Source organism: Schistocerca cancellata, chromosome 2, assembly GCF_023864275.1.
Source record: "Schistocerca cancellata isolate TAMUIC-IGC-003103 chromosome 2, iqSchCanc2.1, whole genome shotgun sequence".
Taxonomy (NCBI): domain Eukaryota; kingdom Metazoa; phylum Arthropoda; class Insecta; order Orthoptera; family Acrididae; genus Schistocerca; species Schistocerca cancellata.
Window position 1 is genome coordinate 908,955,615 of NC_064627.1, and position 16,636 is coordinate 908,972,250.

The following is a 16,636-nucleotide window of genomic DNA, read 5'->3' on the forward strand; positions in this document are numbered from 1 at the left end:
AGGCGTCGGTGTATTCTTTATACCGTGTGTGGAAGGTTCTTCCAGTTTTTCCTATGTAAAATGCAGGGCAACTGTTACATTGTAATTTATATATTTCACTGTGCTGTGTTATTGGTTTGTTTGTGTTCACTGTGTGAGGGAAGTGGTATCTAAGTTTGCTGTTTGTGGATAAAGATATTTTAATATTCGTTTTTTTAATAAGTTAGCTATTTTTTGTGATACTGTGCCTAAGTATGGAACGCTTGTGAAGATTTGTTTTGTGTCGGTAGTTTTCTTTTCAGTGTTTTTGTGAGTGATGTTGGTCTGCATTTTTCTAGATTGTTTATCAATTGATTTTACAGAGTAACCGTTATTTACTGTAATTGTTTTGATAGTATCTATTTCTTGTGTTAGTGCTTTGGGTTTTAAATGTAATTATGTGCCCTGTTCAACATTGATCTACATGCAGCATACTTATGTGTGTTCGGGTGGTGTGAAGATTCATGTATTGTGATGTCATTGTAGGTTGGTTTTCGGTAAATGTACAAGTTATGTTCTTGTTGTTCATTCACAATTGTGAGGTCTAAGAAATTTATGGATTGATTTGTTTCATGTTCTATTGTGAACTTTATTTTATTGTGGAGTGAGTTGAATGATGTGAGGAGTTCAAGTTCATCTTTAGTGTCATCATCTACAATATACAATGTTGTTAACACAAAAATGTAATATCAAGAGGCAAACAACTAAAAAACCTGATGTAAATCACTAAAAAGCACCTGAAGATGAGCCTCCAGGGCTCGAAATGCATAGTGCAGTAAATAAATGCAACTTGTGACTGAAGGCGGTTTGTTCTTCATTTTACGAAAGTAAAACAGCCGCGGACGACATACTGAAAAACACTGAATAAAATGAATTCTTTTTTACTGATAAGTTACACCCCACTCCTTTCTGAACCAGAATATGTATGACTTTTATACGTTGTATTAACAGGACAGAAAGAGCATTTTCTAAACAACATGCCCCTCCTCCCTTCTGTCGGCTGTCAATTGAGTTGTGTTTATCCCAGCTGGAGCAGACGTTCCTTGCCTTTATTCTGTAACAACTACGTCCAAAGTTGGTCAACTTGGCGCTAAGCGAATGTAGGTAACAGCTAAAATCAGTTCACCGTTCTGTTTTCGTTTCACTCGTAGTCGTGATTTGAAATAGTACTTGATTTTAGGAGGGAATCTTCCTGTGTTGATAGTTTTGTTTTATCTATGCAGATCATAAATATTGGCAGAATAGGAATTTCAACAGTAGAAATAAGGTTAAAGGTAAAAGACGATCCCTATCATTCTTTCGGTTCAACGGGCTACGAGTCATGGTGTAAGTATCAGAGAGCTAGTGTAACTGGTGATGTATATGAACATAACAATTCCGTACCAATGTCAGTAGCAAATGTTCTGACACCTATCTAGAGAGAGTTAGCTAGCAAAAACTTGCTTGCTAAATGCATCCACGGGAGAACACAAAATCCCATCCAAGGTTTCAATAACTGTGTGTGCGAACGCTTGCCTAAAACTGTATTTGTGAGCCTCAAGCCCCTAAAAACTGGTGTCATGGATGCAGTGTTGAGTTTCAGTGATGGGTCAGACAGCAGGCTGAAAGTTTTCATTCATATGGGCTTAGAACCTAGGGTGAACATGAAGAATGCGCTTCTGTCAGTTGAGCAGCTGAGGGTACAGGAGGCTGAGAAAAGTGCACTACAAATAATAAAAGAGGCCAGAATTCAAACGAGGACCTCCAGACGTAAATTGCAGGATACAGAAACCCTCAACGATGACAACTATGGACCTGTCTAGTCTAAACTTTGAATGTAGGTTGAAAAGATTTGTATCAAGAACTTTAAGTGCATTTTCCTGGAGGTATGACATAGGTACAATTTTCCCTGAAAGTAATCCATCTTTATTCATGGAACTTGGTACAGGGATTAATTATATCACTTTAAATAAAATGTAATAGAGTTACGGCATTCAAGTAAACGGTTTGACATATATTTAGTAATTATTTTTTAAATGCCAGTTTTTTTGGTAACAAAGATATTTTCGAATATCTGCTGTGATAGCAATGCTACTGTCATGGAAGTAAAACAACTTGAAAAAAAAAATTACGAAAACTTAAGTATGTTTCAAATTTGGTTTGATTCGAACAAATAGTTTTTGAGATAAATGACTAACGTTAGTATGGTGAATCAAAGGATATTCGCTCACGACCGCGTCCCCTTAACGTCCCATCGACATAGAGGCCGTTAGAGACGGAGCACAAGCTCGCACTGATTGAAGGATGGGGACGGAGATCGGCCGCGCCCTTTCGAAGGAAGCATCCTAGTATTTGCTTGGAGCACTTTAGGGAAAAACGGAAAACTTAAATCTAGACGGCTGTACACGAATTTGAACAGTGTTCGACTCGAACGCGAGTCCAGTGTGCTGCACTTCCCTCGGTGTCGTGCCATTGATGTGATGTGTATGTGCCATTCGACTGTGAGGAATCGGTGCAGTAAGACAAGTCGCCATGGACAGGTGACAGAATGGCAGAAAGGAGCCATCGTGTTTCCACGAGTCCGTGATCACACCATGAAAGGAGTTACCCCATTCGCTGGTTTACCAATGCGCTAACCAACGTGTTTAGAAGGAATTGTGTACTATTCGTACGCCTATAACACAGTATACAAACAGTGGTATGGAAATCTGCAGCGGCAGGATACGAGTGCCATGCCTAGTCAATGAGAATCGGTTTCAAACTGTACAGGAATTGTCAATGAATCCAGGTCCATCTCATCCATTTCCCGAGTGAATTGTGCGGATTCGCGAAAGGCCATTTCTCACACGGCCACATAAAGCTTGTAATACACTGAAGACCCAAAGAAACTGGTACACCTGACTAATATCGTGTACGGTCCCAGCGAGCACGCAGAAGTGCCGCAACGCGACGTGGCGTGGACTCGACTAACGTCTGACGTCGTGCTGGAGGGAACTGACACGATGAATCGTGAAGGACTGTCCACAAATCCGTTAGAGTACGAGGGGGCGGAGATCTCTTCTGAACTGCACGTTGCAAGGCATGCCAGATATACTCAATAATGTTCATGTCTGGGGAGCTTGATGGCCAGCGGAAGTGTTTAAACTCAGAAGAGTGTTCCTGGAGCCACTCTGTAGCAATTCTGGACGTGTAGGGTGCCGCATTGTCCTGCTGGAATTGCCCAATTCCGTCGGAATGCACTATGGACATGAATGGATGCAGGTGATCAGACGCTTCACCTGTCAGAGTCGTATCTAAACGTGTCAGGGGTCCATATCACTCCAACTGCACATGTCCCACACCATTACAGAGCTCCACCAGCTTGAACAGTCCCCTGCTGACATGCAGGGTCCATGGATTCATGAGGCTGTCTCCATGCACATATACGTCCATCCGCCCAATACAATTTGAAACGAGTCTCGTCCGACCAGGCAACATGTTTCCAGTCATCAACAGTTCAGTGTCGGTGTTGATGGGCCATGGCGAGGCGTAAAGCTTCGTGTCGTGCAGTCATCAAAGGTACACGACTGGGCCTTCGGCTCCGAAAGCCCATATCGAAAATGTTTCGTTGAATGGTTCGTACGCTGACACTTATTGATGACCCAGCATTGAAATCTGCAGCAATTTGCGGAAGGGTTGCACTTCTGTTACGTTGAACGATTCCCTTCAGTCCCCTTTGACCCCGTTGTTGCAGGATCTTTTTCCAGCCGGAGCGATGTTAGAGATTTCATGTTTTACCTGATTCCTGATATTCACGGTACATTCGTGAAGTGGTCGTAAGGGAAAATTGCCACTCCATCGCTACCTCGGAAATACTGTGTCCCAAAGCTCGTGGTTCAAATGGTTCAAATGGCTCTGAGCACTATGGGACTCAACATCTGAGGTCATCAGTCCCCCCGACTTAGAACTACTTAAACCGAACTAACCTAAGGACAGCACACACATCCATGCCCGAGGCAGGATTCGAACCTGCGACCGTAGCAGCAGCGCGGTTCCGGACTGAAGCGCCTAGAACCCAACGCTCGTGCGCCGACCATAAAACCACTTGATAACCTGCCACTGTAGCAGCAGTAACTGATCTAACAACTGCGTCAGACACTTCGACCGCAGCGCCGTATTCTGCCGGTTTCGTATTTCTGCATTTGAATAAGCACGCCTATACCAGTTTCTTTGGTGCTTCAGTGTAGATTAATTTTTGTCGTTTAATTAAGTACTATGAAGAGATATATGTATATCCTTTATCTTCATCTATTAGTGTCAATAGATTATTTTCTTTCTTCTTTTGTACGAAACAAACGAAGTTCACTAGAGTCCTACTACTTCCCGCTTCCACTTTTATACTGATACGTGTAGGAACGGCATTTTTATGTTTTTAAGGTAATTGTGAAGAATAAACCTATTTTTGAGCTAAAAGTGACTTGTTTTTTATTGATTATATATTTTGAATGTCACTAATCGTCTGTGCAAATTTCTTACACAAAGCGTGATGGGTATAAGCGAAGAGATTTCTGTTGGTGACTGAGGACGCTGTACTGAACAACATTAGATCAGTATTTACGTCATTTACAGAGTAATAATTAGATCCATTACAAGTCGTATGTTTTTACGTTGGTTAGTGTCTCCAAGTACATGTGGCAAGAGCAAGCCATTAATGCCTGTTTTCCCTTGAACAGCAGGTCGGGTGTTGGACGCAAAATGGTTAGTCTATGCTGACAGGCGTAGTGCGTTTACTGCTACATATACGATCGAGCAGAAATCAATAGGTCGAAAAGTTTGTGCCTTGTTTGTGGAAAGGCTGTTCACTGCAGAGAAAAAAGAACCAACACAGTAATGTGTGTACGTATTAAGACACCACAAATAAAAGTATCTGCACTCATACATGTTACACCGTGTACGTTACAACTATCTAATTCCGTTGGGAGGCCTGAGTTCGGTAATATGACTATTACAAGCCATCAGCTTGCTATCATATGCATATCTGAAGCCTTTATCTTACAATCTGCAGTCTAAATTGTTTGTTATTCGAAGTCCGAATACTCTTGCTGTGCTCTGCGATATATTTCATTGCAAGGTACTGCATTTCAACACTGTTAGCCTTCACACAAATGACTGCTCTCCTATAGCGATTTCTGCACATGGTTTCATCACAGCAGGAAAAATAATAGTAAAAATGGTTCAAATGGCTCTGAGCACTATGAGACTTAACTTCTGAGGTTATCAGTCCCCTAGAACTTAGAACTACTTAAACCTAACTAACCTAAGGACATCACACACACATCCATGCCCGAGGCAGGATTCAAACCTGCGACCGTAGCGGTCGCGCAGTTCCAGACTGTAGCGCCTAGAACCGCTCGGCCACCCCGGCCGGCAAATAATAGTAATGCACGCAGAGTCAGCTATAGAGGGAGCTTATTCAAATCATACCTTAATCCAAAATTAAACAGAATCATTTTCACTGTCTTGCGATTTTCTCCATTTCAGAACAGTAGTATTCTGAGGCACAATGCAATCTAGCATTCCATCTTTTCTCTGACTAAACACAAAAAAATCGCAAGCTACCCGCTGTTATGGGCCAAACAGCATAGAAACTAGATAGAAGCCGACTTCAAGTATGTACTGTGGGTTGAGACAAGTCGCGATTTTGCCTCTTTTCAGATGATGCGACTTGTAGAGAACACTGAAGGTCCACTCAGGCGTTCAACCTGAAGTATGTGGATGGTGTATGTCAGGTTGGGGTGGTTTAGTGATGTTTTGGTAGTGGTTTTTGAACCATGATTTGAGATCACTAATTCACGTTACCGTGAGCATGTACCAGGACTTTTATTTCAAAATCGTTGGTGACTAAGTGTTGCCCCTTCTTCGACATCTTCATGATAAGTAAGCTGTAGACAGTCCCGTCTTCCAGGATAAAAGCACTCGTTTCACAGGGCTCTAAGCATACGTTTCTGATTAGACGAACACTCAGGCATCCTACCGCCACCTACACTAGCCTAGTAAATCACCTGATCTTAATCCCATTCAAAATGACTGAGATTACTTGGAACGTAAGTGAAACGTAGAAGTCAACATACCCGCAATTTGCTAGTTCTGTAGAAAGGAGTGAGATATTCGGCCATAAAAATCTTTGACAATCTACGCAATGGTGTAAAGGATTTAATGGATAATAAAGTTGACTTCAGATACAAATGCAAATCATATCTGCTTGACGTCTCCTTCTACTCAATGGAACTTTAATAGTGGCAACTATTTATTTACAGCTCGTGCAAAATAGATACGTGTTTCAAAGTTTTACTGACCTTCAAAATAGTCGCCAGCATTGTGTATAACCCGTTGCCAGCGATGTGGAAGTCGTAGGATACTCTTAGCAGTGCTAGTTGTGTTGACAAGTTCTAGTGGGGCGGTCTATTGCCCGACGAATTTGTAGCAGTTTTGAAGCGAATGTCGTGTAGCTGGCGGCTACACGGGTAGCGGAGGCTGTGTGGCGTGGACTGGGCGGTTTTTTAGGTTAGAAGGCATCGGGAACGTACGGGGTGGGCTGCAATCTCAAAGGGTGCGTGGCAAATACAGGACCTGCTTGGATTAAGGAACAGTCGGAATTGTAGTTGTAAATTGTTGTAGTTGTGCTGGGAAAGTCCCTGAACTTCAAGCGCTAATAGAAAAGCAGGAGCTGAAATCGTTATAGGTACAGAAAGCTGGCTAAAGCCTGAAATAAGTTCTGCAGAAATTTTTACGAAGTCTCAGACGGTGTTCAGGAAAGATAGATTAGGCAGAATTGGTGGTGGAGTGTTTGTGTCTGTCAGTAGTGGTTTATCTTGTAGTGAAGTCGAAGTAGATACTCCGTGCTAATTGGTATGGGTGGAGGTTATACTTAACAGCCGAACTAAGTTAATAATTGGTTCCTTCTACCGACCCCCAGACTCCGATGATATAATTGTTGAACAGTTCAGAGAAAATTTGAGTCTCGTAACAAATAAATACCCCACTCATACGGTTATAGTTGGTGGGGACTTCAACCTTCCCTCGATATGTTGGCAAAAATACTTGGACAGAACCGGTGGTAGGCAGAAAACATCTTCCGAGATTGTCCTAAATGCTTTCTCCGAAAATTATTTCGAGCAGTTAGTCCACGAACCCACGCGAATTGTAAATGGTTGCGAAAACACACTTGACCTGTTAGCCACAAACAATCCAGAGCTAATAGAGAGCATCATGACTGATACAGGGATTAGTGATCACAAGGTCGTTATAGCTACGCTCAATACCGTTTCTTCCAAATCCACCAGAAACAAACGCAGAATAATTTTATTTAAAAAAAGCGGATAAAGTGTCACTAGAAGCCTTCCTAAGAGACAATCTCCATTCCTTCCGAACTGACTATGCAAATGTTGACGAGATGTGGCTCAAATTCAAAGATATAGTAGCAACAGCAATTGAGAGATTCCTACCTCATAAATTGGTAAGAGATGGAACTGATCCCCCATGGTACACAAAACAGGTCCGAACGCTGTTGCAGAGGCAGCGGAAAAAGCATGCAAAGTTCAGAAGAACGCGAAATCCCGAAGATTGGCTAAAATTTACAGACGCGCCAAATTTGGCACGGACTTCAATGCGAGATGCCTTTAATAGGTTCCACAACGAAACATTGTCTCGAAATTTGGTAGAAAATCCGAAGAAATTCTGGTCGTATGTAAAGTACACAAGCGGCAAGACGCAGTCAATACCATCGCTTCGCAGTGCCGATGGTACTGTTACCGACGACTGTGCCGCTAAAGCGGAGTTATTGAACACAGTTTTCCGAAATTCCTTCACCAGGGAAGACGAATGGAATATTCCAGAATTTGAAACACGAACAGCTGCTAGCATGAGTTTCTTAGAAGTAGATACCTTAGGGGTTGCGAAGCAACTCAAATCGCTTGATAAGGGCAAGTCTTCAGGTCCAGATTGTATACCGTTTAGGTTCCTTTGTGATGACGCTGATAAAATAGCTCACTACTTAGCAATCATATACAACCGCTCGCTCACCGATAAATCTGTACCTGCAGATTGGAAAATTGCGCAGGTCGCACCAGTGTTTAAGAAGGGTAGTAGGAGTAATCCATCGAACTACAGACCTATATCATTGACGTCGGTTTGCAGTAGGGTTTTGGAGCATATACTGTGTTCAAACATCATGAATCACCTCGAAGGGAACGATCTTTTGATACGTAATCAGCATGGTTTCAGAAACCATGTGCAACGCAGCTAGCTCTTTATTCGCACGAAGTAATGGCCGCTATCGACAGGGGATCTCAAGTTGATTCCGTATTTCTAGATTTCCGGAAAGCTTTTGACACCGTTCCTCACAAGCGACTTCTAATCAAGCTGCGGGCCTATGGGGTATCGTCTCAGTTATGCGACTGGATTCGTGATTTCCTGTCAGGAAGGTCGCAGTTCGTAGTAACAGACGGCAAATCATCGAGTAAAACTGAAGTGATATCAGGTGTTCCCCAGGGAAGCGTCCTGGGACGTGTGCTGTTCCTGATCTATATAAATGACCTGGATGACAATCTGAGCAGTTCTCTTAGGTTGTTCGCAGATGATGCTGTAATTTACCGTCTAGTAAGGTCATCCGAAGACCAGTATCAGTTGCAAAGTGATTTAGAAGAGATTGATGTATGGTGTGGCAGGTGGCAGTTGACGCTAAATAACGAAAAGTGTGAGGTGATCCACATGAGTTCCAAAAGAAATCCGTTGGAATTCGATTACTCGATAAATAGTACAATTCTCAAGGCTGTCAATTCAACTAAGTACCTGGGTGTAAAAATTACGAACAACCTCAGCTGGAAAGACCACATAGATAATATTGTGGGGAAGGCGAGCCAAAGGTTGCGTTTCATTGGCAGAACACTTAGAAGATGCAACAAGTCCACTAAAGAGACAGCTTACACTACACTCGTTCGTCCTCTGTTAGAATATTGCTGCGCGGTGTGGGATCCTTACCAGGTGGGATTGACGGAGGACATCGAAAGGGTGCAAGAAAGGACAGCTCTTTTTGTATTATCACGTAATAGGGGAGAGAGTGTGGCAGATATGATACGCGAGTTGGGATGGAAGTCATTAAAGCAAAGACGTTTTTCGTCGCGGCGAGATCTATTTACGAAATTTCAGTCACCAACTTTCTCTTCCGAATGCGAAAATATTTTTTTGAACCCAACCTACATAGGTAGGAATGATCATCAAAATAAAATAAGAGAAATCAGAGCTCGAACAGAAAGGTTTAGGTGTTCGTTTATCCCGTGCGCTGTTCGGGAGTGGAATGGTAGAGAGATAGTATGATTGTGGTTCGATGACCCCTCTGCCAAGCACTTAAATGTGAATTGCAGAGTTATCATGTAGATGTAGATGTAGTGTTTCCTTCAGTTTAGAAATCGAGTTGAACTCACGAGGGCTTAAGTCAGGGGAGTGCAGTAGGTGGTATAGCACTTAGCAGACCCATCAGTCAAACAAATCAGTAACAGCTTGCACTGTACGTGCTTGAGCATTGACCTGCAAAATGATGGTCAGGTCCTGCAAAAGGACAATCCTCGTCCATATATAGCACGTGCCTCTATGAACTATTTGGTTTGCATCATGTTGAGGTACTTTATGGCCAGCAAGGTACCCCTATCTGTTTCCCATGGAATATGTGTGGGAACAGAGGGTGTGAGCGTCATATTGATAGGCAGCCTCACACTGCCAAGTTTTTTGCATATTTGACTCGATATTGTAATCACTGAAATAATATCAAATACCCTCTCATCTCACAAAATTTCATTTAGTTTATCCTCCCTTTCTGGGTGTTTCACCGTTTTTGTCAGGCAGCGTATTAAGTAGTTACATTTTTTCCAGTACACTGAGACTTCGGGAATAATACAGGTAAAATTCTTCGTAAGAGCCTTCTGAAACGCCGTTATAAAAAAAATTTGAGAGAACAAATAGCGAACAATGGAACACAGTGGGCCTACAGGAAACCTGACAATGAAGTTTGCTAGACGGAAAATATCGTATACCATAGGCATCCACGGACGGAAGAGAGCAGTGGGAAGGAGTGTTTCATTGCTCTCCACCTCACCTTTCGCAGACATTCTTCAGAGCTGTCTACAATACACACGACACAGCAGTCGACATTGACCACCAAATTGTGTGTGAAAGCGCACTCACCCATTTACGATTTTCTCGTTTGTAGACACTTAATTAAACCCTTCCCATACTTTGACGAGTCTGAATCGTGATAATAATTCTGGGCCAAACATGAACATCTCGATTCGCGGAAAAAAAATTTGGGCCAAACGTAAACGTCACGAGTCACAGTCGCAGGAACGAAAGTCGGGCCAAACGCAAACGTCACAAGTGAAACCGAAGAAACAAACACGTGTTACTTATAATCCTGCTTTAGTTCTTACCATTAAGCCGCAAGAATTGGGCACCACTCGTTAAATCTATGTTATATAGCAAGGGTGCTAGTGGTTTTGGACCTTCGTTTTTGAAGAAATATTTAATAAACACTTACACACCGTCAATAGACGAGCGTTTAAGTGAAAGTATTGATGTGACTGTACGAAAGGAAAAGCATGTAAAACATTTAAATATAGACGACGGAAGTGGAGAGGAAAATGCAATACCTAAATCATGCATTTAGCAGGAAGCGAAAAACACACCAATCATTTGGATGTATTCTGACACTCGTGGCGTAAAAGTACCTGTTTCAAATTATTTAAGTAATCACCTAAGATTATTAGAACTCTTTTCTATTATGTTTGATGACAAATTGTGGGAAATGCTTGTTATGGAAACAAATCTCTTCGCCTGTCAGATGACAGACAACGAAAGGAAGAAACGGAAAGTGAATGACACTTGTAATCCTGTTACTTTTGACGAAATGAAGGCCTACTATGCACCGTGCATTTTAATGGTGTAAGTCAGAAAACCAAATATCCAAATCCTACGTAACAGATTTAAATTAATTTCCAGAATCTTGCATATTGGTAACAAGAAAACTGCTAACAGTACTGACCGACTTCGAAAGGTAAGACCTTTCATGAACTTTTGGAATGAGAAATTTACATACCAGATGAAAACAGCAGTATAGACGAATCCTTACTGAAATATAAAGGGCGTTTAGCATACAAACAACTTAATCGGTCGAAAAGAACGCGATTATTGTTACGGTTTCAAAATATACACTGGCCAGGATAGAACTGATAGGAATAATAGAGCATCACCGAATGTTGTCATGGACTTGTCATAATCCATACTGAACAATATACTTCGTTTCTTGACAATGGTGCTACTCCCTCGACCTCTTTTTTAATATTACAGCAGGAAAAGACAGATATTATCGGGACAGTACAAAGCTATAAGCAAAATATGCCAAAAATATTCAAAAACAAATTTTAAAGAAAGGAAAATATTTACGTAGTAGCTGTAATAATTTGTTGGCTCTAAGATGGAAAGACAATCGTGACGTGTACATGACATCAACAAAGCAAGAAGGTAGAAAGGGTTCAACACATAGACGAACAGTTTAGGAAACCAGTGAAGCCCAAATGCGTCCTCGAATGCAATAAGGGAATGGGTGGAATTTATTGTCAAAATTATTATTTATATTATCTGTAAAAGAATACACTGTCAAAGAAAGGAAAAACATGTTGCCTACCGAATAAATATGGTAGAGGTAATTTAAAAAATATGTCGAACTACCGGACTGCGAAAAACGTGGAAAACCTTCTTCAATTCCAAGCGAAATATTGGGCCCATTCACCAAACATGTCTATCCGGTGCCTAAGAAAAAAAAGCACTCAACAAGGATGTGCGAATTTGCATGAAACACAAAGTACGAAGTGAAACGACATGGGATTGCACTGGGCGTTAAGTGGCTTTATGTCTACAACAATGCTACCGAAAATACCACACCATGCAGGAGTACTAATTTGTAGAGTTGTGGGTATTTTCCTATTAGAAATTCGTTCTAGTTGAGTATTTCTTCCCGTAATTACATTTTTTGTTGACAGTAAAGGAGTCACACCTGAAGATGCCCAAGAAAACTATAATTTCTGTTAAAGTATTTTTATTACATATTCGTGTAGTACGTAAAGAAATATGAATGTTTTAGTTGGACCACTTTTTTCGCCTTATGATGGATGGCACTGTAACAGTCACAAACGTATAAGTACGTGGTATCACGTAACATTCAGCCAATGCGGACGGTATTTGCTTCGTGATACATTACCTGTGTTAAAGTGGACCGTTTACCAATTGCGGAAAAGGTCGATATCGTGTTGATGTATGGCTTTTGTGATCAAAATGCCCAACGGGCGTGTGCTATGTATGCTGCTCGGTATCCTGGACGACATCATCCAAGTGTCCGGACCGTTCGCCGGATAGTTACGTTATTTAAGGAAATAGGAAGTGTTCAGCCACATGTGAAACGTCAACCACGACCTGCAACAAATTATGATGCCCAAGTAGGTGTTTTAGCTGCTGTCGCGGCTAATCCGCACATCAGTAGCAGACAAACTGCGCGAGACTCGGGAATCTCAAAAACGTCGGTGTTGAGAATGCTACATCAACATCGATTGCACCCGTACCATATTTCTATGCTACAGGAATTGCATGGCGACGACTTTGAACGTCGTGTAAAATTCTGCCACTGGGCACAAGAGAAATTACGGGATGCTGACAGATTTTCTGCACGCGTTCTATTTAGCGACGAAGCGTCATTCACCAACAGCGTTAACGTAAACCGGCATAATATGCACTATTGGGCAACGGAAAATCCACGATGGCTGCGACAAGTGGAACATCAGCGACCTTGGCGGGTTAATGTATGGAGCGGCATTATGGGAGGAAGGATAATTGGCCCCCATTTTATCGATGACAATCTAAATGGTGCAATGTATGCTGATTTCCTACGTAATGTTCTACCGATGTTACTACAAGATGTTTCACTGCATGAGAGAATGGCGATGTACTTCCAACATGATGGATGTCCGGCACATAGCTCGCGTGCGGTTGAAGCGGTATTGAATAGCATATTTCATGACAGGTGGATTGGTCGTCGAAGCACCATACCATGGCCCGCACGTTCACCGGATCTGACGTCCCCGGATTTCTTTCTGTGCGGAGAGTTGAAGGATATTTGCTATCGTGATCCACCGACGCCTGACAACATGCGTCAGCGCATTGTCAGTGCATGTGCGAACATTACGGAAGGCGAATTACTCGCTGTTGAGAGGAATGTCGTTACACGTATTGCCAAATGCATTGAGGTTGACGGACATCATTTTGAGCATTTATTGCGTTAATGTGATATTTACAGGTAATCACGCTGTAACAGCATGCGTTCTCAGAAGTGATAAGTTCACAAAGGTACATGTATCACATTGGAACAACCGAAATAAAATGTTCAAACGTACCTACGTTCTGTATTTTAATTTAAAAAAACCTACCTGTTACCAAGTGTTCGTCTAAAATTGTGAGCCATATGTTTGTGACTGTTACAGCGCCATCTATCACAAAGCGAAAAAAGTGGTCCAACTGAAACATTCATATTTCTTTACGTACTACACGAATATGTAATAAAAAATGGGGGTTCCTATTTAAAAAAAACGCAGTTGATAACCGTTTGTACTATAGCAGCGCCATCTAGCGAGCCAACCATAGTGCCATCTGGTTTCCCCCTTCAAGCTAGACAAGTTTCGTTTTTTGTAGTTTTTTCGTTTGAAGCTTATTTCGTGAGGTATTTGGCCTGGTCACGATCAATGGACCACCCTGTATATATAGCCACAAGAGCAGTATCCCGTGAAAAAATATCGTACAGCTACGTCATAGCATCTACATGTCAGCTTGTAGTGAGTTGTCTCGAACTGCTGGGGCACGGACATCGTCGAATTAAATGGTACGGCATGGGACAAACTAGTGGCGTGTAGCGCAGAGAACTGGGCACACCTTGGGCAGCTTCCCCCGGCGGCAGAACATGAAGCCCGAGTCGCGGCCGGAGTTGGGCGGCACGTGCTCCTTGATGGCGATCGTGTCGTCCGCCAGGAAGTACTGCAGCTCGAGCCGGTGTAGCATGCCGTGCTCGCTCTCCCTGTCGTCCCAGTAGCCGTAGAAGCGCAGCACCTTGCGGTCCAGAGACAGGAACTGCCCGCGAGTGTCTATCGTGCGGTTCGGTTTCTTCGCCAGCCGCGTGTCCGTCTGCAAGCAAGCAACCGCGTCAAAAACGTAAGCTTCGCAGAATAGAGCCTCCTGAGCTGTGAAAAAAAAAAAAAGATTCAAATGGCTTTGAGCACTATGGGACTTTACATCTGAGGTCATCAGTCCCCTAGAACTTAGAACTACTTAAACCTAACTAACGTAAGGACATCACACACGTCCATGCCCGAGGCAGGATTCGAACCTGCGACCATAGTAGCAGCGCGGTTCCAGACTGAAGCGCCTAGAGCCGCTCGACCACAACGGCCGGCCATAATAAAAAAAGACTGCTCTGACGAACAGTCCTTTAAAAGCTGGAAAAAATTAAGAAAATCATTAATCATTTTCCGTAGTATCAGGGTAATTCCATTTACCCTAAGCATCAAGTACAGATTTTTTATAATTTATTTAGTGGCTTTCTGGACGTGCCTACATAGCCCTCTCAACGGTGGAATATCAGTTTCGACGATACAAACGTAAGGGCATCACAACACCCAGTCCACGAGCGGAGAAAACCTCCAATCCGGTCTGGAACCGAACCCAAGCCCCTTAGGATAACAATCCAGCTGCGCTGACAGTGCAAATACAGAGGCGGGCGGCTAGTGTTTTCACCTACGGCTGTTTGCTCTGCGCAACTGAAAGCTCTCAAAAGCGCTTCCAACTGTCCGGGATTTTTCTTAAGTGCACTCGACTGCTGGAGTGTCTTACGAGGTGAAGGCGGCAAGTGCCATCAGCCAGTTTCCCAGGAAATTCGCTCAGTGGAAGAGCATTCAAAATAAGCGTACGCTTATTTCGGCTTATCCGTAGAAACTTGACCATTTCTGAAAACAATGACGATCGGAGTTTTCCAAGTATGCGTTTTACCGCACGATATCCATAGACGAAATGGTGGCACAGCGGTTATTGTTTTCAGTATCTACCCACGTCGGTAAAAGATAGCTACACGAATGTTTCGCATCAAATTAGCGGATACAACTGGATTTCACAGTACGTGTCACACATTTATTATATTATACATGTGTGTGTAGTATGTTGACGGGCTACAATCTTTTTAAAGTCTCATATTCCGATATATCGTACTCATATAAGTTCTTAAATTCTTATATTTTATTCATATGTTTGTTGTTCACGAAGATTTTGTGCCTTTCCTTGGATAATACCGGTCGTAGAAACATTAGAAACATAATCATCTTGGGGTTGAAGCTCTTTTTCTTCCGTGTTTGCTTTAACAATACATATGTTTTTGGATAGGATCCGCCTTCAGGAAGACACAATTTTGCAGTATCTTCAGTGGGCTTTTATTTTTCATCTGTTAAAGATAAAGAGTGTTCTTTGCCGTATGTATACATGAAGCTATTAGTTTTTAAACCGTAATTATAGGTATCTGTAGCTATTAGTTTTTTAAATCGTAATTACAGATATCTGTAATTACGATTTAAAAACTAATAGCTGCATGTCTACAAACAGCAAAGAACACTATTTATCTTTAACAATGTAAAATAAAAGCCTACTGAAGATGCTGCAACTGCAGTGAAACATGTTTGGGTTAAAAAAACATAATTGTGTTTTGCTAAAGGCGACCCTATCCAAAAACATACGTATTCGAAACATAGATATTCCGAACACCTCGATCATCGTGCGAAGGCAGTTTCCCCACAGTGACATTTCGTCCGCCGCTCGTGGTCTCGCGGTAGCGTTCTCGCTTCCCGAGCACGGGGTCCCGGGTTCGATTCCCGGCGGGGTCAGGGATTTTCACCTGCCTCGAGATGACTGGGTGTTTGTGTTGTCTTCATCATTTCATCATCATCCAGGAAAGTGGCGAAATTGGACTGAGCAAAGATTGGGAAATTGTACGGGCGCTGATAACCACGCAGTTGAGCGCCCCACAAACCAAACATCATCATCATCATCACAGTGACATTTCTTCATACGATTCTTAGTCGGGAAAGATATGTCGTTAAAATTGGTGAAGATGTCGGACACTGGAAATAATTTCGTTGCAAACCATGCACTTTTCTGAAAACGCGCTTACAATTGATTAGGACTCAAGATACACAACAGGAATTTCACCAAAAACAATTTCAAATAATTTTCTCATTCTTGTTTTTTAAATTCATTCAACTGACATACAGTTAGCAGGTGAATGACAATATTATATCAATATATACTGGAAAACAGTCGTTTAGTAATTAGTGGATATATAAACGAAAACCAAAAATAAAAGTAGTAATCGGGTGCGAACACGGAGCGCAAAATTAATAAGCCGCGACGCTAATCACTGTGCCACCGTTCCCTCTGAGAGTATCGCTGGAAAAAGGCACATAAACTACTTGGAAAATACATCGAAAACTTTGACCGTCGTTTTTTCAGAAACGGTCGATTATCTATT

General features: G+C 42.2%; 1 protein-coding gene across 1 annotated transcript in view; it reads right to left on the reverse strand.

The window, feature by feature from the left end:
* The window catches only part of LOC126159831 (EF-hand domain-containing family member C2-like), a 256,876-nt gene that overhangs the window by 134,919 nt on the left and 105,321 nt on the right, over positions 1–16,636 (reverse strand). Inside the window, exon 5 of the mRNA XM_049916645.1 lies at positions 14,002–14,250. Within this exon, the coding sequence (XP_049772602.1) occupies positions 14,002–14,250 (249 nt within the window). The remainder of the gene's footprint in view (positions 1–14,001; positions 14,251–16,636) is intronic.